At 36.9% G+C, this 25,507-nt stretch overlaps 1 protein-coding gene across 2 annotated transcripts; it reads right to left on the bottom strand.

Moving 5' to 3' along the window:
• Window positions 1-2,569: 2,569 nt before the first annotated feature.
• On the bottom strand, window positions 2,570-17,492 carry LOC115975782. Of its 2 annotated transcripts, XM_031096757.1 has the most exons (11): window positions 17,098-17,492; window positions 15,019-15,114; window positions 6,659-6,743; window positions 5,461-5,582; window positions 5,241-5,265; window positions 5,061-5,144; window positions 4,912-4,941; window positions 4,722-4,827; window positions 4,520-4,584; window positions 3,324-3,362; window positions 2,570-2,821 (listed from the first exon to the last, which is right to left on the bottom strand). In XM_031096757.1, the coding sequence occupies exons 1-9, from the start codon at window positions 17,185-17,187 to the stop codon at window positions 4,521-4,523; spliced, it is 702 nt and encodes a 233-aa protein (XP_030952617.1). In that variant the 5' UTR covers window positions 17,188-17,492; the 3' UTR covers window positions 2,570-2,821; window positions 3,324-3,362; window position 4,520. The 2 variants fall into 2 exon arrangements, with proteins under 2 accessions (XP_030952617.1, XP_030952616.1); XM_031096756.1 differs by lacking the exon at window positions 3,324-3,362.
• Window positions 17,493-25,507: the final 8,015 nt, after the last annotated feature.

The raw sequence follows: 25,507 nt of genomic DNA, 5'->3' as shown, positions 1-25,507 counted from the left end.
TTTCTTTTATCAACTTTAAAAGGTGGGGGCTTTACTGAACATGCCTCTAGGCCCTTCAAACCACGACTCACAAAGTTTCCCTAAAGAAACTCATGAGATTGGATCATAAGCCGAAGATGAGATGACGTACCTTGGACTTTGTCGTCAATTTGTGTAAATATGGACTTTTATTGGAGAAGCCGCTTTTCTTGAATATGAGAAAGATAATATGGGCTGTGAGCTTTGATTCATCACTTGAGCCCAATCCGTGTATTGATGTTGATGATGTCGTGGAATATAAGCCCAATTGATAAAGAGGAAATGTGGACCATGAATCCCCCTCTTGAAGTGAAGATGGTGTGGGTCATTTGAGCCCAATTCATGAAGATGGCATGTATAGTGGATTTCAAAATTTAGGTTTTTAATTTTTTTAAATTAAAAAAAGGCTCCCACAAATAAATTAAGAGCATAAAGGGAATGTTAATAAATTAATGATATTTGACTTTTCAAACAAGACATAATTTTGGGACATCCCAAAATGGAATATAGACCAAACAATTTGGGACGGAGAGAGTATTTTCTACTTATCATTATTTTTTTGGGATTAACTTTGTAGGGATGAAGGTTTTTTTTGTACATGATGACTTGGAGTTGGAGAAGCCAACTGTAGAGAATTTTTGTAGATATGTTGTTGACTTAATCATGGAGAGGACCAGATTGGGAATGGTTAGGTACTTGGGTTTATGCTATCTGTTGACCTGTTGGTTACTAGCTGCTAGCCTGATGCTTCTATTTTTGTTTAGTTCTCTCACCTTTTTTTTTTTTTTTTTGGTTTACTAGTGCACCCAAGTGACAACACAATCACACAAGCACTGAACACACTTGCAAATTATTAGACTATTAGTCTTAGAAGACTAGACTGCCTCCTATTTTCTTGGTGAAAATTTTGTAATGTGTAGTGTACCAATTGTATATTCTGGTCCTACATCCATTTTGTATACTGTGTAATGCTTCTTAAGCACTACTTGACTCCTTTGTAGTGCTACTCTACTACTCCTCCCTATGATTGTGCTACTGTTTATATATGATATTACTAGAAGACTGCTAGAAATACTAATGTTAGTGTTGCTACCTTGCTGGAATTCACTCATTTGATAGAATGAGTAGTACTTGTATATTCGATATATCAATCTTACTACGATTGAAACTTGATACTTTATCATCGTGTATTTTGATTTGGAATGTTGTGATAGGTTGAGTTTTATTAATGTGTGTTAGTGTATTTTATTTAATAGGTTAAGATTAGTCTTATTATGGTTGGAACTTAATACTTTGTCATTGTGTATATGATTTGGAATGTTGTGATAGGTTGAGATTTTATTTTATTTTATATTTTTTTTTCAGGTAAAAGATCGAAGTACATTGATAAACAAAATAACTTATTACAAGGTAAAGCTCGTGGCAAGAAGGGTGATAATGGAAACTTCCAAACAATAGCTGGTCTAGTCACAATACGAGGAAAAAACAAAAAAACAAAAAGAAAGAAAGAAAGGAGTGATATGTTTAGTGTGTTTAATTTGGGAGAAAATGGGCTTTTGCCCTTACTTTTTAAAATATCTAACACAATGTCCCTGTTTTGAAACTATAGTGCACTGTGTCCTTACCTTGATTTTCTAAAAATCGAGTTCTAAGTAAGTTTTAATCATTTGACGGGTGCTCCTCTAGCATGGCAAAAACTTACCTAGGGAACTCGATTTTTAGAAAATCGAGTTCTAAGTAAGTTTCAACCATCTGATGGGTGCTCTTTCGGCATGGCAAAAACTTACCTAGAACTCGATAATCATAAAATTGAGTTCTATGGGAAACTCGAAATCGAGTTTCAAAATAGAGACACCATGCTTAATAGTTTTAAAACATGGACAATTTACAGAATATTTTTAAAAATAAGAGCAAAAGCCCATTTTCCCTGTTTAATTTGACAAGTTGGCATTTATAGTGTTTAATGTGACATTTATAGTGTTTAATGTGACAAGATTTTATTTTCATGTTTGACATGTTGAGATTTTGAGATTCTATGATTCATATATTTTACTGTGTTTCAGATTTTATAATTCATATTATTTATAAATCATATTTTTATAAGGATTTAATGTTAAGCCCAACATGCATAAAGAATAACCCAACTATTAAGGAAAAAAAGCCCAAATGGCTTTAAAAAATAAGCCCTTTGTAAAGAAAGATACAGTAAAAAGAAAAAAGTCAAAATGGGCTCAAAATGCCTTTCCTAGAGGCCCAATAGCCCAAAATTTAGAAATTTTTTTAAAGAAGCCAACCCATATAACCAAACTAACAGTAACGAGCCGCTAAGATTAAACCAATTCTTATCCTCTAGAAGTGAGGTGCAATTAAGCATGAGGTGAAACTGCATCCTATAGGTGTGGTGCAAAAAACCTCCTCAAAACCGACCACACGGCACTGCATACAAGCCTGACTATATCATAGTAGTTTGAATTTTTATTTTTGCGAAAATAGAAGTTTGAATTTTAGATCAGTTGAACCATATGTCATTTGGTTCTATAACTTTTCCGCCTATGTAAAACACCTGTATATTTCCTCCTTTAAAGAACTATCATATACATAAATATGACCCTCACCAAAATAAGGGTTAAAAGAATAAAGCCATGGAAGCAGGAGTGGCAAGGCCACGCTCTCAGAGTATCAAATGAATCAAGAAGTGATGGTTTACAAATAGTATACACAACCATCAAAGAATTGAAAAATTTTTCGAAACTGCTGGTGTTCTTTTCAATATCAAGAAGAATTTCAACCGGAGTCTCTGAACCTGGAAAAAGTAGATGATAAGCAAATAAAACATGTCAATTTCCCAAATCAACTTTTCAATAAGAATAAGCATCAAATTCAACATGATTTTAAATCAGCTATAGTCTGCCACTGTATAACTTAAACACATCCCATTTATTGCACAAAGAAGGGTTAGTAGGGTCTGCACAACTTATGTTTTCCACCAGCTTTAAGTTGCTTTGCATAAGGGTGATAGTGTTTGATATGAATCGTGTATGCAACACAAACACCACATAATTTTTTGTAAGTTTTTATTTAGTGTAAATAGGGTTCGTGTTAAAGCAGATCAACCCACTTCAACATGATTCCTAAGTGAGTCAAATGTGTCAATTTCATGTTAGGGTTGAGGGGTTTTAACAACATTAAATTAATTGTGTTTGAGTTGACCCATTTAGTCAATCACTCTTACATATAGGTTGTCTTTGTTACAATATTTCAAATATAGATAGGAATCAGAAACAAAAAGAAAAAAAGCAGATTACCATTGCTACATCACATGTGAAGGGACATCCAATATCATCCTGTAAACCAAAAATCTAAGAATAGGAATGGCGAAATGCCTAAAGCAAGCTAGACATAAAATCATGTGCAGTATCATAATTAAAATACTTATACTTTACTCTAGTTTTAATCTCAACAATTCACTTTTTATCAGGAACACTATTAATTTCAAAATAAGATGATTAACAATACAAACCAAAACAACAACAGTGTTGTTGCAAAACTATGGGATTGGCTATGGATCTTCAACAAATTAATCAGGGGTCATTCACATGTATCCTTCTCCACCATTCTATCCTATTCAAAATCATGCTCTTTCCCACCTCCATAATTAGCACCCAAAAAAAAAAGGACTACCACGTATACTAACAGAATATTAATTTTTGCATACGACAGTTAATTAACAAAAACATGACTGTTTCAAAATCAGATCAGCTAAATCAAATTAGTTTAGAGCAAATTTTTATCCAGGATAATAATTGCACTGCTGAAATCAATGCTATAGATATATTGATAATAAGGGAGGTGCCATGCATCACCTGTGATACATATTACGAAGATACATAATGAGTACTCCCTCCATATCAAAATAGATGAGAGTTTATCGATACCACAAATTTAACGAAATAATTGTAACAATCTTCCTAAACTACTCTTAAATGGCCAAGAAAAGTGGATTCAATTTTGAAAAAAGATGCAAGCATTTTTACTTCTTTTTTCTTCAACTATCAAAAGAAATGAACATTAGAAGTTAAATGGCTAAATGTTTTTCATTTTTGGTAAAACTCAGATATTTTGGAACAATCCAAAAAGTAAAGCACCTCATCTATCTCAGGACCACGAGTGTAGCTTTAAGGCAATCCTTGAGAACTCATCAATAATCATGTTTCTATATAGCATTGAAATTTTGCCCACTTAATTTTCATAGCATTTTAAAGTTCTCTTTTTTATAATTTTTCAACAGACGAAAAATTGCTTGCAACTTTTTAGCATGGGCTTAGTCTGCAGTATTTCTGATCATCTTATTTTGTTTCCATTGACTACATTTTAAATTACGGATTTGTGCCTTCAAATGCAATGCAAGTACATTTAATTTATTTCCATGAGAGTATGCAGTCTGTGCCTAATTATACATGTACATATTTAAAAATCAGATAGCATCAGAAGCAGGTTGTACCTCATGATAAGATGACGAGTCCAAGATACATGGATAAACAAAGAAATATAAATGATATCATTCCCCTGCAAATAGAACTCATAAAAATAAGAAACTGAGAATAAAATATTAACATTTAATCAAGATTACTTGTGCATCCCAGACAATGATCCCTGAGAGATAATGATCCATGCTCTTTCCCTTTTATGCTAAAAAAAATTACCAAATTACTCCCCATGCAACCCCATTACACGGGCATGGGCAAACTTCTGCAAACTTCTCAGCATCACTGGAGTTGACTCTTCGAGATATTAGATCATCATAAATATCTGAGCCAACAAGATTCATATTATATGACATTTGAAATTCAAATAACAGCATTTGATTTACTAAAGAAGAGTAAATGAATATACCATAAACAGAAAACAAACTGTTCATGACACCTGCAATATGCCAAATTAGAAGTAAGCCACTCTTGTCCATCCACCCAAAAAAATAAAAGATATTAATTAGGGACAATTTCATTTTTAGAAAGTAAAAATATGAGAGGATAAGAGTATACCAATGAAGAGAATTGCATAGCGAAGAATATGGACTGTTGTTTTTTCTTGCAGAAGCCATATTATAGCAAGGAAAATAATGAATCCTGGGATATTCAGTTAATAAATGTAAAAATGTGAGCATAGAAGCCTGCAGATATCATTAAATTAAATCCTCCTAGAAAGATCATTAAGGTACTCACCAATACAAAGCCCTCGAAGTGTCCACTGTTGAACAACAGCAACAGCAAGTAAGAGTACAGAAATTAAAATCTTTACAGGTCTATTTAAGGAAAATGAAAAGAACGGGAAAAAAATTACTAACAAACAGTAGAATACAATTATCCAGGACTTATATAGTGTATGGTTGAATGGAACCCTAGATATATCCAGGAGTTACATCTGCATTTATAACTGTCTTACATTTTTAGCAATAAAGAGCACAACCAGCAGAGCCAATATAAGACAACCAGCAGCAATTCTAGCAGTCAAGATATTTGTAGATGCGAGTATCAAGGCCATTCCCCAGAATGATGACCCAAGATCTGGAAGACAAAAAAGAAAAAAGAAAAAAAAAAAACAGATAAAAGCAATTATACAGACTATGGTTGTCACCAAGAGTTCATATGAGTCATATCAAATTGAAGACCACACAATCAGAAGAGGATATAAAAGAGGCAGCACAGGCCCATCATGTTAATAATAAAATCTAATGTTTGAGTCTTCATGGTGTCTCTTTGACAGCTATGAATGCATGAAAACTTATCACTACAAGCACTTCCATAAAGGGGTGATGTTCCTTGCCATACGACATTTTAGATGGTGATATAACTGGAGGGTGATTAAGTTTAAATTTCTGGTATGGTACCTTAGTATTACACCCTATCACTATTCATGCTAAATATTTGGAATTTTAAAGGAAGAGAAAAAAGATGTAGGAAAGGACTTATTAACTCTTTAGGGAATATTCTGTAATGACATCTTGTTTGAAATTTTCCATGTGGATTGAAATCAGATTTTTTGAGCCATTCCAGGGAATTTGACAATAATTTTAATCTCTTAAATGAAAATGTTGTAAAGTGTGCTTGAATGTGTCCTCAGTTGGAAAGAAGCCCATATTATGAGGGCTCAAATTACAGCTCTTAGTAAGATCACAAATTTTGTGCTAAGAAATTATTTTGAGCTTGTTTCCTCTGTTTGTCCAGCCCCACTTTTTTTTCCTTTCTAATTTTCACTCCCTTAAACCTACTTGTTAGGCTGACATCTCTCTTCCTCCCCTTTTTTTTTTCTCTTCCAATTTCTTTCTTTAATGAAACCATACCCCCTGTAGGTTAGATCAGATGTAGTGACATACAATTGAACAAATGTGCAGCAAAACCTAAAAGGTCCACAACTCTGCATTTGAATTTAAAGTGGACAAAGTGAGGTTCAAAAAGAGGAGAGAGAAAAAGATTCAAATGTATGCATGTGTACTTATCACTCACACGCACACATTCACACTGACCCTTTACTTCAATCCCTATCAATGTCTCATATCCATGTCCAATCAACATAGTAGGAACTAGGAAGAATAAGAATGCTTTGGAATGAGAAATGAGGTTTTCAGGGAGAAAAGTATTACATCCTGCAGGTAAGATCACCCAATATATCCCACCACGTGTTTGTGTTACTCCACCTTCATTTGCATGAACCTTGATCCCCTCCACCTGTATATTGAATTAGATGACAAATATATGATTGAGCATAAACCATCGCAAAAAGCAGGGAAGTATATGATGCAGATACGTTAAGGAAGAATAAAATATTTTAATATTTTACGTTGTTTTCTTTTTTCATAGTTGAATTAGGGTTTTAATTGTTTTTCTTTTTCAAGTTAAATTGTTTTTCCTTTTTCAAGTAAACGTAGGTTTATTATGTCTTTTCCTAAAAGGAGTAGGAGAAATTCTATTCCTATAAATACTCTTTATAGAGAGGTTGATTATTGTTATGTGTTGATTAATAAAAGCTTGTTAGAGAGGTTTTCTCTATTATTTTGCCTACTAGCCTAATATTCTTATAGAACTTAGGTTTCGTGGAAGAGTTGTAGTAATTGTGTGTTACAGATTCTGCTTCTACACGCCTACGCTGCATCAGTATATTTCAAGTGGCATGCAATAGCATCAAGAGTTCTTTTAAAACTTGGCCTTAAAAATCAGTCATTTGTACTTCAAACTGAGCAATCATCATTACAAGGTGCAAAAACCTTTGTAAAATTTGAATGTATAGAGTCATACAGAATTCCCTGTCCATATTTTTTAAAACAAGCAGCATGAACTTCATGGATAATAAAATTTAAGATTTTGATCCAAGACAAGCCACCAATATGTAGACTTGTAAAATAAATAAATAAAAATAGAAGAGTTGCCAAAATGGTAAAAAGGTGGTGTAAAGAATGCCTTTCTCTATGGTGACCTCCTTGAAGAAGTATATATGAAGCAACCAGCTCAGTTTGTTCCTCAGAGGGAGAATCAAGGCAGTGTTTACAAGTTGAAGAAAACATTATATGGTCTCAAGCAGTCACCGAGAGCATGATTTTGGAAGTTTTCTAAAGTTGTTACAAATTTTGGTTTCCACCATTGTTTTTTATTTTTGATAAATAGTTTCCGCCATTGTTAGACAAATCATTTTCTATTCCACTTAAACACTGATGTTGGATACATATTACTTGTGTTTTATGTGGATTAAATAGTAATTACTAGAGATGACTCTGAAGGCATCATTGGATTGAAACTATTCTTGCAACCACACTTTATACCAAGTCCCTTCACAAACTTCGTATTTATTGGGGATTGAAGTTTTGCAAGGCCTAGACAACACATTAACTTATCTCAAAGGAAGTATGTACTTGATATTCTCAAGGAAATAGGACTTCTGGGTTCTCGTCCTATTGTCACTCCTATTGATCCTAATAAAAAACTCTTGTGAAAAGAAGGCCTCGTTTCATATCCTAGATCCTAGTTGATACTGTTAAATGGTTGGGAAGCTCAACTATCTCACCATCACAAGACCATATATCTCATATGCAATTAGTGTGGTGAGTCAAGGACTCAAGGCCCATTTGGTAAGGGAGTTTAAACCACAATTTTAAGTGTTTTAAGTGCTGAAAATTGTGGACCCAAAAAAAAAAAAGAAAGCGTTTGGTAAGAGTGTTTGAAGCAATTTAGAGTGTTTAAACATTGTATTTCAAGAACCCCTCAAGAAGTGTTTTCAAGTAATAGCTTTAAGTGGCATTGTTGTAATTATTTTGGAAACCATGGGACCCACATGATGTTGACAACATATAAAACACATTTTTTCTTAAAAACACACTCATACCAAACACTCAATTGTGTCACATTTGAAAATATGTTATTAGAAATATAGTACCAAACACTTTTATTTTTTTGCATTATAAGTATTTTAAATACATGTTTTCACAATATTTTTAAACCAAAGTTTTTACATCATTTTGAATACCAATACCTAAACTCTCTTACCAAATGGACCCTCAATTTCTAAAACCCCTAAGGGCCCATTTTGTAAGAGAACTTAGGTATTAGTTTTCAAAATGATGTAAAAATAGTGGTTTAAAAAGTGTTGTAAAAAAACATATTTAAAGTACTCATAATGCAAAAAAAAATATATATATATATATATATATTTATTTAGTACCATGTTTTTAATAACATATTTTCAAATGTGACACAATTGAGTGTTTGGTATGAGCATGGTTGTCAAAATCGCGATCTGGATCGTAAGATCGCACAATTTTACGATCCCAGCTCACCAAAACGTTTAGAATCGCACTAGAATTGTAAAAATGGTAGGATCATATATAAGACTGTATAGGATTGTAGAATCGTATGAGATCTTACCGATCCTACCAAAACATCAGTTTTTGGTTTTTGTTTTTTTTTTTTTTAAGGGATAAATTATTGGTTTTGATGAAACAAAGGTTTTTATTTTTCTATGTTGTGATGGTATGGTTTTTTTTTTATTAAATTATGTTAATCTAAGCAAACGTTTTCTAGTTTTTAGTTCACTTGTAATAAAAATGAAGAAAAGCTTCATCATTTCTAAATGAAGAATTTATACTGGCTTTGCTACATTTTAAGCTATAATATTGTTAAATTTGTTTAATCAATATACTAATTTGTATTATAATATTACTAAAATGTTTTTCTTATATATAATTTTATTAGTATGCTTGTATTTGTATATTGATTGATTGATTTTTTTGAGCACACTCTGTAATTGTTGCTAAGCAGTATAACTTAAATAGTTGAGTGTGAAGTTATATCTTAATCTCTTTTGCAGCTCTAGTATACAAATATAGAATATCTACATAGATGATAAAATGATTGATGATAATTAGGATGGTGGTCATAAGAATCTTATAATGAGAATAATTAAATGTTTACTTCACTTTAATATTAATCTTGCTTTTGGATGTTATATTTTAGTTAGCTAGTTTCTATTTGATAACTTGTTTTGGATTTTAAACTTGGAACTTGAAACTTAGAACTTGGAAAATATTTCCATATTGTTGATAAATATTTTGGTATTTGGTTGCTAATTAAACATTTATTGAACTTTTTAGATACATTGGATCAAAATGTAAATATATTTGTTTTGTTTGTATAGATGTAGCGATATATGATATGCAAATTACATCATATAATGCAAATCTTTTTTTTTTTATGGATAAATTCACAATTTATGTGATTATTCAACATACAAAGTCATTATCAATGTGTTTTTTGCTTTAATTATAAAAATATGTAAGATTTTACGATCTACGATCCGATCCTACAATCCACGATCCCACCCATCTCTTATGATCCTACGTAAAATCCTGATTTTAACAACCTTGGGTATGAGTGTATTTTTAAGAAAAAATGTATTTTATCTGTTATCAACATCATATGGATCCCACGGTTTTCAAAATAATTACAATAATACCACTCAAAACTGTTACTTGAAAATTGAAAACACCTCTTAAGGTGTTCTCAAAGTATAGTGTTTAAAAACTCTAAATTGAGAACTATGACCTGAGAAGCATGGACGCGGCGCCAAAGGAGCCGCATTTGCGTCCGACGTGGCGCAACACGCGAGGGACGTTGCTGCCCGTGCGTCGGGCCGCGTCCTACCACGTGTTTTTTTTTTTTAGCCGACTCGCGCCGATGCGGCTCAGACTTGGGCCGATTTGCGCTAAATCAGGCCGACTCGGGCCGTATTGGACATATTGGGCGAAACCACCGAAATGGCCGATTCAGGCCGAAACTCAAAAAAAAAAAAAAAAAAAAAAAAAAAAAAAAAAAAAAAAAAAGGTGCAAAACGCACTGTTTGAACTTAATAACAAATCCTACTTCAGCTCACTTCATCCAAACACCAAACTTCAGCTCTCTCTCACTCCGTCACTTGTCTCTCACTCTTTCTGTGCTCTCTGCCTCTCTGTCTCTGCTCTCCGTCTCCCCTGTGGCTGTGAGACACTTAGCCACTTAGTCACTTCATTCAAATTTCAGCTCTCTCTCACGCATTCTCAACTTAGGTATTGATATAAAGCTTTCAATCTTAATTTGATTTGTGATTTGTGAATCTGTGAATCTGTGATTTGTGAATCTTAGTTTTCAATCTTTGTTTTATTTAGTTAATAGTTATTACTTATTACTCATTGTGATTTGTCAATCTTGTGGGTTGTATTTAATTTATGAACATCATGTTTTAATTATTTTCTACTATTGCTCTTAAATTTGGTATATGTTTATATAATGTGAAAAAGTATGCTTAGCAATATATTAAAAATATAAATAAAAATATTTTTAATAATTTTTTAATCGTCGAGTCCCGCCGCACCTGCACCCACCTTTTTCAAAAATTGTCCAGTCCCGCACCCGCACCCAAGTCCCGAAATGCACCCATGCTTCATAGACTATGACTCAAATGCTCTTTGTTAACCTCTCATACCAAACATGTTTTTTTTTTTTTTTTTTTGGAGCCACAGTTTTCAATGTTTAAACTCTAAAACTATTGTTAACTCTCTAACAAAACAGGCCCTAAGACTCTCACATAGGAATGTTGCCATTCAAATTGTTAAATATTTGAAGATAGCCCTAAGTCAAGGTATATTTTTTAAAAAGAATGGTCATCTTAGGGTGGAAGGCTTCAATAATGCAAACTAGGTCGAATCACCTTCAGATAGAAGGTACACAACACGGTATTGCACCTTCTTGGGCAGAAATCTTGTAACATGGAGAAGTAAGAAGTAAAATGTAGTTGCTCGATCAAGTGTGGAAGAAAAATACAAGGTTACTGGCTATCACTAATGAGCTAACTTGGTACACCACTTTCTTCAAGAATTAGACTTCACAGTTTCAACTCCTATTCCACTATCTTAGAGATAATCAAGCCACTATATTCACTGCATCCAATCCTGTATTCCTTGAAGGACTAAGAACATTGAAGTAGATTTCCATTGTGGGATAAGATTCCAAGTGGGACCATTGATACTCCGTTTGTGAAGTTTGAAGACCAACTTGCTGATATTTTTACAAGAGCATTATGTAGGAGTCAACAAAAGTCTATCTCTTCCAAGTGAGGTTTATATAACATACATGCTCCAGCTTGAGGGGGAGTGTTAGAGAGTTATTGAGAGATAATATTGTTTGTACATTTGTGCTATATGAGTGGTACTTTTCTAGAAGAGTGGAATATTTGAGTGATGAGGTGTCCCAGGTGAAGAGCCCCTATCAGCTGTTACCATCAGAATATTCCCCATCTTATCCTGACTACCCCTTTCCTGTGCAATATCATCATCATGTATTCATTTTCCTTAAACCTCTATCAATTTATTTTTTTAATAAGTATTTTCAGCAGAACAGCTAATTACTTTAGTCATATTAAGAAAAGCTGAACACATGGGTGTTGGTACTCTGGCAAGAATATAAACCACTCTACAATGACCACCAGAGAACAGAAAACGAAATCTAAGTTGAGACACAGAACATGTGGTCTAGTCTTTGCCACATGAAGCAAGAAAGGATGGGGAAATGGAAGAGGGCAGGGGGGTATTGGGTATAGTGACAGTACAAGCCTGGAATAGAGCTGCGTTTTTTAGGCCATGATGGGGTGCCGCTCCCACAGGCAAGTTTTTACAGACTGAGTAGGTACTGGGTTTTAAAATGATGTTCACGAAGGGAAGCCAGCAGATTTGAAAATGGAGGGCTGATACGCTTAACCATGATAAGGGAGAAGTAATTTCATTAATAAAGCTGCCTTTGCAAATATTGTTGATAAGTTACAAAGAACACAAGAAAATATTGGGCAATTTCTTCTAGAAGATATATTATCCTCCCCTCCCCTCAGTTCTGTCCCTGAAAAGTTATTCATTTCACAAGTTAGTGGAATATGTCATAATTAAATACTCAGGATGCAAGATTGTAGGGCATACTACTTGAAAAAAGAAACTTTGTAGCTGGAGCATTGGCTCTTAAGGAGAGGTTCCAGTTCAAAGGAAGGCTCGGTAGCAGGTAGAATACAACTCCTAAGAGTGCATTGGTGACAAATATAGACAATTTGTATGAAGAGGATATAGGAGGCTTTGGAGTTGTTACTGGAAATTCAATAAGGGAGCCTCTTTTCTGCAACTTTTGCATAGCCTGAGACTTCTATTTGAGTTCTCCACAGTTTAGCTTGGTTTGCAGATTGCCAGGCAAAGTGCCACTGAGGGGCCTGTTGTTTTCTTTAGCCAAGACAAGGAATTAAATTCTTAGTCTCATTAATGACCATATTAAGGCCAAAGTTTGCATTTAGAAACCAAAGTCGACAACTCATAACTTGATGGCCCTAGTTAGAACTTAGAAGCATTCTGCAGTTAGCTGACAACTCTGAACTTCATGCATATAAGCACATATAAAGAGAGGGAAACGCAGAGGCACATCTTTTTTTCACTTTTTGCAACTCAATGTAATAACATAGGATGAGTTTTTTATCCTTTTTTTTGGCTTAAAAAATTTATAGTCAGAATCAGGATGTCATCCAGTACACAATATGTGTACTGATATTGACAGCCTCAAACCAAATTACAGCAAATGAGAAAATCTAAAAAAGTGGACTAGGAATGGCATGGTAACACAACCATTCAATCAAATAGGACACGCGAAAGAATCAACTTGAGCTCCATTTCTGTCGTGCTTCGTTCTAAATCTTCAAAGGCTCACTCAATACATTTCTTCCAAATGTTCTACATAAGTCATAATGGGACAGCTCCCCAAATGACACCAGAACCACATTTGGCAAATCCCCTATTACAGCACACCAACAACTCAATCACTTTTTGTGGCATCACCCATTGCACCCCCCAAAAAATAGAAAACTAGAGAACACAGCTCCCTAGCAAACTCACAATGAAGCAGTAGCAGGTGGTCAACTCTCTCCCCACTTTTCTCAGTCTATTTTAGTTTTATCTTTAATTAAATTTTCCTCTGACCAAGAAACAGGAAGCGTAGTATAACACAGGAGTCAATGGGAACAGTGGGTGAATCCTCTCAATGTAGCTTAAAGTTGTGAACAAATTATCCAATTTAACCATTTGAATTGTACTTAGACAATGCCAATGAGCTCTAACTCAAAAGGCACCTCCTCCCCATGTCAAAGTAAGGTAGTGCATTCAAAATCCACTGGATGAGTGTTTAATTATCAATTAAAAAATTAGGCTTAGATTATGAACAAGTAAAGATTATAAAGGTTAGCCACAAGTTTTAGGCTTTTAGAGGCAGACAAAGGCCCTGCATTACCTGATACACGATTCTGGCAGGTGGAGTCGTGTATCCATGGTTTACTCCCAAGAGGTGGGTCCAAAGGGCCTTGCCTTGGTGAGGTTCCACGTCATCCAAAAAAAATAAAAATAAAAATAGCGGCAAACAAAAAATCAAGATTCGTTATGTTAGGAATCAAAGGCCGCTAATAAATAATACTCCTAGAATCACTCTAAAGCCAACACAGCAATGCACAATTTCCAACTAACAACAATTTCAGGGAATTTGTCTATATGTGTGTTGTGGTGGGTTTAGGGCTTGAAGAATTTGAAGATAGGGTCATGGGGTTGTTGTGATAGGAATTAAAAGATGGTTTGATGAGTTATTTGATGGTTATTTGTTAGAAGAAAGCATGTGGGATTTACAATTTTTGGTAGGTAGAAGAAAGAGCTTGAGGTTGCATGGAGGAAAAAGAGAGAACTTTATTGTGTTTACAGGTTGCATGAACAGCACCCATGAACAGTATCACAAGAAAGAGAGAAGAAAAAAGGAAAAAAGAACACATAAAGTCCAATATGCCGAAATCCTCAAAAACACTCAATATTTTTATTAATCAACTTCTCTCTCTTTAAGTATATTGATCACAATTATATATATAAGGACTCTTTCTTGTACTAGTACTACTATGATTCCTAGTTTAGTAAACTAAAAACCCAATAAAATACTAACTTGGACTCAAAGAAAGTAAAATCTAAGATATTTAGGACCCCCTAGAAAATTCTAGGCTCAACTAAACTACCAAAATAATTTGCAGGGATTGCAGAAATTATAGATTTCCTGTAAATATAAAATTGACCATAACTTATTTAATAAAAACCCAAATTAAAAAACTGTTTTAACCTACAAGTATAACAAGACCTTTAAAACCACATAATTTTCACTTCAATTGGACTTCACACATGAGCACCGTAAAATAAATCTTGCATAGTTGTGAAGTAGTAACAAATTAATCTTCAATGGCTGCATCAAATTTAAGTACTAAAAAATATTTCTAAATCAAGGTTTCATATCTGATCGGAAGAGGTGAGACATAATGCTTATTAAGATTTGAGAGAACATATAATTTCTTATTTAAGTATGCAAGGTTTCATTCGAGCCATCTGAACATATGATCAAAGCATAACAAGTTCTACAAAAAGCTTCTTACCCGGCCACACGTGAGTATGCAAGCAACTGCATGACTTGCTTCATGAAGGAACACAGTGATGAGCTTAAAGGGCGTCAATAGTACTGTCCTCCATAGCTATAACAATGGAAACAAAACTTCTTCATCAAAATACTAGTGGATCAAACAAAGGCCAGCATATTAAAACTCAATAAGAACTATAAAAAGATTAACAATTTTTTCAGCAAGATTAATATAGTGCATATACCCAAATAGAATATGTTGGAAATTCTCTCAAATTCCTAATTTGACTCAGTTATTCATTTTGAGTGAGGAAGGAAAAATAATTTTTTGTCAAGCTTGTTAAAGAAGTAATTTTGTATCCCTTCTCCACCAATGAATAAGAGTTGGTGCCTTCTATATTTGCTATACTATAAAGGGCTCAGTAGTTTTGGCTCAAGATGACCATCCCATATTGATGCAGATTGGTCAAGGAAGAATAAAATATTTTAATATTTTATGTTATTTTCTTTTTCCTAGTTGAATTAGGATTTTAATTTTTTTTCTTTTCCTAGTTAAATTGCTTTTTTTTGCTTAAGTAGAAGTAGGTTTTATAATATCTTTTCCTAAAAGGAGTAGGAGAAATTTTATTCCTATAAATACTCTTTATAGAGAGCTTGATTGTTATTGTTATGTGTTGATTAATAAAAGCTTGTTAGAGAGGTTTTCTCTATTATTTTGCCTACTAGCCTAGTGTTCTTGTAGAACTTAAGTTTCGTGGAAGAGTTATAGTAATTGTGTGTTACAGATTCTGCTTTTACACGCCTACGCTGCATCACATATGGGGAATAATATGGTAGTTCTATTGTGACTGAAAGATGCCTACGTTGAAGCATACACATTTTGTTGTGTTTAGTTTTTGGAGATACCATATGTGAGTCAAGAGTTTGTTTCTAAGTTGGTATCAAGAGTTTGTTTTTGGTGTATTGGGATTTGGATTAGTTTGTGTGGATTATGTAGGTTGGTTTGAGTTTGTGAATGATTGTGAGTATGGTTAGTGAGAGTTCACTTTAGTAATTTATTTCATAGATACTGGCTATTGGTTGCCATTGATTGTGCATGTAGTTATGAAGTTGGCGAAAACATGTTAAAATTTGTGTCTTTTGGGGATGTTTTTAATTTCAACTAGTACTAAATTACAACAAAATGGTAACAAAGAAAGTTTTTTTCCCCTTCTACAATATACATTAAAAGACATTTTTGAAAGTAAACTCAAAGTCATCTCAAGGAGTTCCTTTTAACCTAATCTTGTGTAAGATGTGCTTGTGGTACGTTTAAGCTTGTATTAGGTTGATTGATGACAAAGGCAATTTGGGTTGAGGAATAGGTGAGATCTTTTGAGTTCTGTAGAAGAGATATGATGGACGATCCCTTTTCCACTTTGGATTAACTATAAACAATATTAGTTTAGAGTTTAGACACCACAACAATATCGAATTTCTAAGTACTAATCATACCAACCTTCTCTTATCATATTATTTACCAAGCAAAGCCATAACTTTTTATCCCCACCATTCTAAACATCCAAACATAGACCCAATTTCCACTATGCTAATTAGTAAAATCACCGCGACAATACTTTATTCAAAATCATTTGCAACAACCTTAATCTTACACTGCTCAATTTCATATTGAAATTGAGTCAACCCTTTTCCTCTTTGGATCAACTATAAACAATATTACCTTAGACACCACTACAATATCAATTTCCCAAGTACTAATCATATCAGCCTTGAATCTTACCAAGTTATTTACCAAATAAAGCCATAACTCTTTACCCCACTATTCTAAACATCTAAACCTAGACCCAATTTCCAATATGCTAATTAGCAAAATCTACATGACAATGCTTTAGTCAAAATAATCAATATCTCGAGCATTAACAAATCTCCCTCAATTGAGGCCAATACAACTACCTGGCTGAGTTGACCAATGCTGTTTGTTCTTCAAAACGACCATACATAACAAACCCAATTTTACATTTTCTGTTTTCCTTTCTCGAGAATCAAACAAACTCTAAGCCAAGAAAAAAAAAATGTAAGAGAGTAAAACAAAGCGTACCGCGAGGATTACAACGGTGAAGACACCAATGGTGGCCAAGAACACGACTTGGTCGTGCTGGCAACAGTTCTTGAGCTCCCAATTCGGCATTATCTCTCTGCTTTCAACTAAGCCAAAGACCAAGACAACACTAGAACAACAAACAAAAAAAGAACGAGTTGGGTTTGGGAGCTAAGAAAGGGAGAGAAGAAGTGTAGAAAGAGAAAAAAGAGAAACTGCCAAGAACGTGAGACAGAGAGTTGTTATTGGTCTTGTTTGGACTGTGTCTGAATTTGGTGGGTGGGAAAGTTGTAGAATAGAAATGTCAATGACCCAGACCCAGTTACAGTTACGTGTTGGAGAGAGAGTTTGGTTTTATCATTTATCAACTCATTTCGGGTAAAAGACGTGTTGCTGATTCTTGCTGTTCTTTTGTGGAGTTTTTTTATACTTTTTTTATATCACTTTGTGAACACATTGCTTTTTAAGGTTTTCTCACTTTTCTGTAGATGAGTTGTCTTTTTCTTTTCTTTTTTTTTTTTAAAAAAAACATTTTTCCTACTTAAAAATTTTAAGGTTCTTTATTCGATAGGAAAAAGTAGGGAAAAAATTCAATAATTTACTGATAACAAAAAAAAAAAGTCTTTTTTTTTAATTTAAAGACAAAAAATGTAGAATTTTCAATAATTTAAGGGACGAAAACAAGTTTTTTAAAGTTTTAAGAACAAAAATGAAATTTTATGTAAATTTTAGGTAGGGCTGTAAATAAATCAAATCGATTATGAATAACTCGGGCTTGACTCGATAAAAATCTTGTTTATGTTTATTTGTTTATAAATAAACCAAGCTTGAGCCTTAGTTTTAGGTTTGTTTAATAAACAAGCTGAGCCCAAGCAAAAAAATTTGTTCACGAACAAGCTTGTGAGCTATTAGGCTTAATACACAATAATTCAAGTATAAACTCATTTATAAGTTTATATGTGTTAGCTAAACATACTCATTAAACATATCTTAATAATGACATGGCCAACATAAGATCACTACCTATATTACCTTAATTTTTTCCTTCCCTTTAAACTGATCAAGAACCATTTTAGACTATAGTTACATTTAAAAATAAATAAATAATTAAGTAAGCCACATATGATCCTTCCATATCAATCATCTAAAGTAAAGTTATGAAACATGTTAGTATTTTCTCATTCATAATAATTACAAATATGTATTTTTCTAATCCTTCACCATTTAACGTGAATGTAAAAATTGTATTGTGAACAATTGCTGAAACTGTAGATAAGGAATGCTGAATGAATGAATTTAATTATGTAAATTATTAATTTGAATAATAACTAATCATAAGTAAGACTAGATCTAGATGCATGATAAAATGAGTATACTATTTTCTTTTTCTTTTTTCTTAATTTTAGAGATTTAAGTATTTAATAATGTAATTTTTTTTAAATCTCAATCTCAAAAACTTGACTTGAGCTCGAGTTTGAGCTTGATATTAAGCATGATTTTAGCTTGACTAATTAATCAAATCAAGCCAAGCCAAGCTCAAACTTTTTAGCTTTCCCACAAGGTCAAGCTCAAACACTATTTTTAGGCTTGTCACAAGCTCAAACCAAGCTCGAGTTTTTGATTTTTCCTAACAAGCCAAACTTGAATATGCACTACTCGACAAAGTTCGGCTCATTTACAGCCCTAATTTTAGGGGAGAAAAAAAGGGTTAAATGTTGGGTTTTTTGTTGTTGTTGTTGTTGTTGTTGTTGAGGAAATTGTGTTTGTTGATTTGGTTTGGGGTGATCTTTGTCATTTTGGGTCCAGAGCCGGTGGGTGTGGTGGGTTTAACACTATATTTTATTAGCATCCAATTGAAACACATCATATGTAAGAGGAAATTTTACATTTAACATGATTTTTGAAACATTTTCGTTAGTAAGCACGTTTTTGAAATTATTTTGTAAACTAGCATCTCGAGTCTATGAGACTCGAGTTCAGTGACAAAACTTGAGCCTTTGAGACTCAAGTTCTAGTGCTGGCATACGCTGATGTGAGACAATTTGTCCTCATGAAACTCGAGTCTCTCAGACTCAAGTTCTATGGAGAAGAAAGAAGAAGAAGAAGGATGAAGAAGATTTGGAGAATAGATGTAGAGATTGAAGAAGAAGGAGAACTTTGGAGAACAGAAGAGGAAGAAGAAGAAGAAGAAAAAGAAGATAGGGTAGTTTCAAGGCTTGAGATGCTAGTTTGCTAAATAGTTTTGCAAAGTTGACAACTAACTAAAATGTTCCAAAAATAATGCTAAATGCGAAAAAAATAAAATAAAATAAATAAATAAATAAATCCCCATATGTCAATTCATTAGTGAAGTGTCCAACTCCCCCTCATCTTCAATAATTGAAATCAAAATAGGGATTCAAGAGGCCAAAAAAGAAAAGAAACATGGATTAAATAGGAGTTAGAAAGATAATATCTTTTAAAGGATTGATTATCTTTATATTAGCAGATTAATACTTCAAACAGAAAATTTTCAAGGGATAAAGATATTCAATATTTTATTTTATTTAAAACCCTCAGACTTTGACCTTAACTTTAATTAAATCATGAAGATTCAATTGCACTAATATTAATTTTAGAGTTTAATGTGAATTATACCTCGTATTTTGGCTCCAAAACCTGCTTAAAAAAGGACTAAATCAAAATCAGGCAAAAAAAGAATCTCAAGATTTAATAAATTCAGGGCTTTGCTATGCAATTACCCTTTAAAGAATGCACTCCAAACCTTATCCCAAAAGCTTCCGAGCACAACAGATTCTTCTGATAAAATGCTAAATTCAATAGAATTTAGTTTTATATATATATATATATATATATATATTCGATAACATTTAATATCCCTAGACATATTACATAAAAAATAAAAATAATAATAAAATTTAAAAAAATAAATAAAAAATCGCCTGCACCTGATGCGAGTTTAAGTACCTGTCAATGCCACAAGGATGATAGATAAAAGTACTAGATTAATTACTGATGAGGATAAAAGGAGAGCCTAACCACACGGACATAAAACTGACGGTTTAATACATTTCCTTTGGGCATAACAGACGGTGCTCATGCTGACGGCATAGGGTCGGCTGACTCCATGGTTGACGGCTCCAAGGCTGACGGCATAACAAGCTGACGGTCATAGGGTCGGCTGACTTCATGGTTGACGGCTCCAAGGCTGACGGCATAACAAAGGTGAAGGAGGTAAATTGAAGCCGACGGACCGGGCATAAGTTTACTTACTTCCCACGCTAGATAATATTCAAAGGATCCCCATAAGGAAAAGATCTCGTAAAATACGCTCAAAATGACTCCTATAAGGAAAGGACTTCTACTCCAAGGTAAAGAGGTCAACCTTCTACTAGTATAAAAACTCAAGCACCCTCACAAACTAAGGTACGCATAATTTACCCTCTCTAGCACTCTGGAGCAGTGAGAATAGTTCTAACTTGACCTTCGGAGGGTGTTTGGCCGGTACCACACCGGTACTCTCTGCTAGGTTACTCCTTTTCGTTGTGCAGGTGCCATTTGCGATCGTACGAGGAACGTGTGACTCACTGGTGGTATTATTTGGCGCCATCTGTGGGGAACGTAGCACATTCTCGCTTCCTAGACAAAAGAGTTACATGGTACTCACTCGCTCAATGGCGACTACCAACGACGTTCAAGAAGAAGAAGCCCCTACGACTGCTCTTGAAAGACAGGTGAGGACACTCGCCGCTGCCGTAGAGCGCCTCACCAAACAAAACCACGACCTAGAAGAGCAACTGAAACAGAAGAATGCAGCCCCCAACAACCAAGGAGCAGATCAAGAAGGAACCAGTGCCGACAGGAGAAATCAGGAAGGGCCCCAAGCCAGCAACGCCCCGAGCAAACCAGAGCGGCAGAACACGAGCATCCCCTCCCTCGCAGAAACTGCTCCGCCACTTGTTATCGCGGAGATGCAGGCCATGAAGGAACAAATGAAGGTTATGATGAATGCTCTTAAGGGACGAGTATCAAGCGACCTGGACGACCTTGTCAATCGAACTGACTCGCCGTTCACCGCCACCGTCAACTCCTACCCCTTACCAAGTAAGTTCCGCATGCCACAGATAGACAGTTATGACGGGGTCAAGGACCCGCTGGACCACCTGGAGACCTTCAAGACCCTAATGCACCTTCAAGGAGTAGCGGACGCCATCATGTGTAGGGCCTTCCCTACAACACTGAAGGGCGCAGCGAGAATTTGGTTCAGCCGACTGACACCAAACTCCATCAGCACCTTCAAAGAGCTCAGCGCTCAGTTTACCGCACACTTCATTGGAGGCCATCGATACAAGAAGTCTACAGCGTGCTTAATGAGCATGAAACAGCGAGAAGATGAAACTTTAAGGGCTTACATCTCCCGCTTCAACAAAGAAGCACTCTCAGTCGACGAAGTCGACGATAAGATCCTTGTCGTGGCATTCACGAATGGCTTGAAGAAGGGAAAGTTTTTGTTTTCCCTATACAAAAACGACCCTAAGACCATGTCGGAAGTGCTTTACCGCGCCACAAAGTATATGAACGCTGAAGATGCGCTGTTGGCTCGGGAAGAGAAGCCAAGGAAAAGAGAACAGCAGGAAGACAATCGGCAGGACCAAGGCGAAAGAAGACAAGAACAGGAGACCGGAGGGAAGAAAGGCGCCCTAGACCCATGGGGGGAAGGTTCACGAGCTTCACTCCGCTAACAGCCCCGGTAGATCAAGTCCTTATGCAAATCAAGGACGAAGAGGCTCTCTGACGTTCCCAGGAAAACTGAAAAGCGACCCCAACAAACGTTCCAAGGATAAGTATTGACGTTTCCACCACGACCACGACCACGACACGGCTGATTGCTATGACCTCAAGCAGCAGATTGAAGCCCTTATCAGACAAGGAAAGCTGCAGAGATTCGTTAGCAAAGAGAAAGCGGATCCCTCCGCACAAGACCAACACCCCCGACGGGACAATGAGCGACCGAGACCTCCGATCGGGGATATCAGGATGATCGTAGGAGGAACGGCTGCCGCCGGGTCATCCAAGAAAGCCCGCAAGACCTATTTTCGGATGGTACAAAATGTTCAGCTGACGGGAGTCGTGCCGAAAATAGCACGGAGAGAAGGTCCCATAATCTGATTCTAAGAGGAAGACGCGCGACGCCTTCACCATCCACATGATGATGCGCTCGTCGTCAGCCTGCGTGTGGGGGACTACAACATGCACCGGGTGCTGGTCGACAATGGCAGTTCAGCGGATATTTTATACTATACAGCATTCCAGCAGATGAGGATCGACAGAGAGCGGTTGATCCCAACCAACGCCCCGCTTGTTGGCTTCGGCGGGAGCCGAGTATTCCCATTGGGCGCAGTCACATTATCCGTCATTATAGGTGATTACCCTCAACAAATAGCCAGGGACGTGACATTCTTGGTGGTCGATTGCTCATCAGCCTACAACGCTATCCTCGGGTGACCCACGCTCAACTCATGGAAGGCAGTAACTTCCACCTATCACCTAATGATCAAGTTCCCGACTGATTACGGAGTAGGCGAACTGCGCGGGAGTCAGATGGCCGCACGCGAATGCTACATAGCCATGATGGAAATGGAGGATCAGGTTCAGGCTTTAAGCATAGAAGAACGCCGGACGGTAACAGAGCCGGTTAAGAAGTTGGAAGAGGTACCCCTTGACAGTTCCGATCCTAGTCGAACGACCAAAATTGGAACACTCGCTAACACCATGATCCGTCAGGAGCTCATAGCCTTCCTCAGACGCAATCGAGACGTATTCGCGTGGGATCATGAAGATATGCCGGGAATAGATCCTTCAGTCATGGTGCATAGGTTGAACGTATCGCCCTCCTTCCTACCTATCAGACAGAAGAAGAGAGTGTTTGCCCCCGAGCGAGACCGAGCCATAGCAGAAGAAGTCAGAAAGCTACAGGAAGCAAGTTTTATTAGAGAAGTATACTATCCCTACTGGCTAGCAAATGTGGTGATGGTCAGGAAGGCGTGCGGGAAATGGCGGATGTGCGTGGACTTCACCGATCTCAATAAGGCCTGCCCCAAGGATAGCTACCCCCTCCCGAGGGTCGATATCCTAGTAGACTCTACGGCTCGACACCAGCTGCTGAGCTTCATGGACGCCTTCTCGGGGTACAACCAAATCCGAATGCATGAAGCCGACCAAGAGAAAACGTCGTTCGTAACCAGCCAAGGCCTCTTCTGTTACAAGGTGATGCCCTTCGGCCTGAAGAACGCAGGCGCAACATACCAGAGACTCATGAACAAAATGTTCGCGCAGTAGATTGGGAGGAATGTCCAAGTCTATGTGGACGACATGTTGGTGAAGAGCCGAAGGGAGGAAGATCATCTAGGAGATCTCAAAGAAACATTCGACACACTTCGCTCTTACAATATGAAGCTCAATCCAGGAAAGTGTGCCTTTGGGGTAACGGCAGGAAAATTCTTAGGATTCATGGTGTCTCAGAGGGGCATCGAAGCAAATCCGGACAAGATCCAGGCCATCCTAGATATGGCACCACTAAGAAATGTGAAGGAGGTGCAAAGCCTCAACGGAAAGATAGCGGCACTAAACAGGTTCGTGTCAAGGGCCACGGACAAGTGTTTACCCTTCTTCCGAACATTGAAGAAATCCTTCGAGTGGACTGACGAATGCCAGCAAGCGTTCGAAGAATTGAAGGCTTACCTTTCCTCCCCACCATTACTAAGCCCGTCGCAGCCAGGAGAGGAGCTTTTTCTCTATCTAGCCGTCTCCCCCGCGGCAGTTAGCGCGGCCTTGATCAGAGAAGAAGAGAAAGTGTAAAAGCCTGTGTACTACGCAAGCCGAGCGCTTCATGGGGCTGAAGAAAGATACCCGCCCATGGAAAAACTTGCCTTTGCATTGGTTACGGCAGCCTGCAAACTCAAACCGTACTTCCAAGCCCATACGGTGAACGTCCTGACTGACAAGCCTTTAAGGCGAGCAATGAGCAGTCCCGAGGCCGCGGGACGATTGGCATTATGGGCTATAGAACTGAGCGAATTTGATATTCAATACCGCCCACGGACTGCCATCAAGGGACAGGTCGTCGCCGACTTTATAGCTGAATTCACTCATGATGAAGACAAGGGGGCAGCAGAGTCCCCTCAATGGAGTATATATACGGACGGGTCATCTAACAGACAAGCCGTAGGGGCCGGCATTGTGCTATTATCGCCCGAAGGAGACACCATTGAATGTATGGTCCGTCTCGACTTCCCTGCCACCAACAATGAATCAGAGTATAAGGCTCTGATAGCAGGGCTCGACCTCGCCAAAGCGGCAGGAGCCGCGAGGGTAGTCATCTACTGCGATTCACAAGTCATCACTAACCAAATAAATGGAGACTATGAATGCAAGGGCGAAAAGATGAAGAAGTACCTTGGTGAAGTAAAGGCGAGAGTGGATGACCTAGAAGCTAAAGTTGTCCAAATTCCTAGAGAAGAAAACGAGCGAGCCGACCGCCTCACAAAAGCCGCCTCAGCAGAACAAATGGTCATCCCTGGTAATGTACTCTCCTTCATACAGCTTTCTCCGCTAATAAACCTCAGCAACATGCAGGAAATATGCTTCGACAGAAGCTGGACGACGCCGTTAGTTTCATACTTGAAAAACGGGGTCTTACCAGACGAGAAGGAAGCCGCAAGGAGACTTAAGGTCCAGGCAGCGAGGTTCGTCCTGATAAAAGACGTCCTTTACAAAAGAGGTTTCTCCCGACCATATTTAAGATGCTTGGGTATGGAAGAGGCAGACTACGTCATGAGAGAGGTGCATGAAGGAATCTGCGGAAACCACTCAGGGTCCAGATCGTTGGTACACAAGCTTGTGTGAGCAGGGTACTATTGGCCCACCATGCAGAAGGACGCCGAAGCCTATGTCAGGGCCTGCGACAAGTGCTAAAGGTTCAGCAACATTATTAGGCAACCAACCGAAGAGCTGACCCCAATGACAGCCCCATGGCCGTTCGCACAGTGGGGCTTAGATATTATGGGACCCTTCCCTACAGCAGCACGACAGCTAAAGTTCCTGGTGGTAGGCATCGACTATTTCACAAAATGGGTGGAAGCTGAAGCTTTGGCCACAATCACGGAGAAAAACGTACGAAGCTTTGTTTGGAGATGCATCATATGCAGGTTTGGCATTCCTAAAGTCTTCGTCTCGGACAACGGACGGCAATTCGACAATGACCCCTTTCGAGATTTCTGCTCGCAGCTAGGAATAAAGAACCACTATTCCTCCCCCGCCCACCCTCAGGCTAATGGCCAAGTCGAAGTAACGAACCGATCCTTGCTCAAGATTATCAAGACTCGGCTCGAGGGGGCAAAGGGTATATGGC

This window comes from Quercus lobata, chromosome 2 (genome assembly GCF_001633185.2).
Source record: "Quercus lobata isolate SW786 chromosome 2, ValleyOak3.0 Primary Assembly, whole genome shotgun sequence".
Classification (NCBI taxonomy): domain Eukaryota; kingdom Viridiplantae; phylum Streptophyta; class Magnoliopsida; order Fagales; family Fagaceae; genus Quercus; species Quercus lobata.
This window is presented reverse-complemented; position numbering and strand designations above follow the sequence as displayed.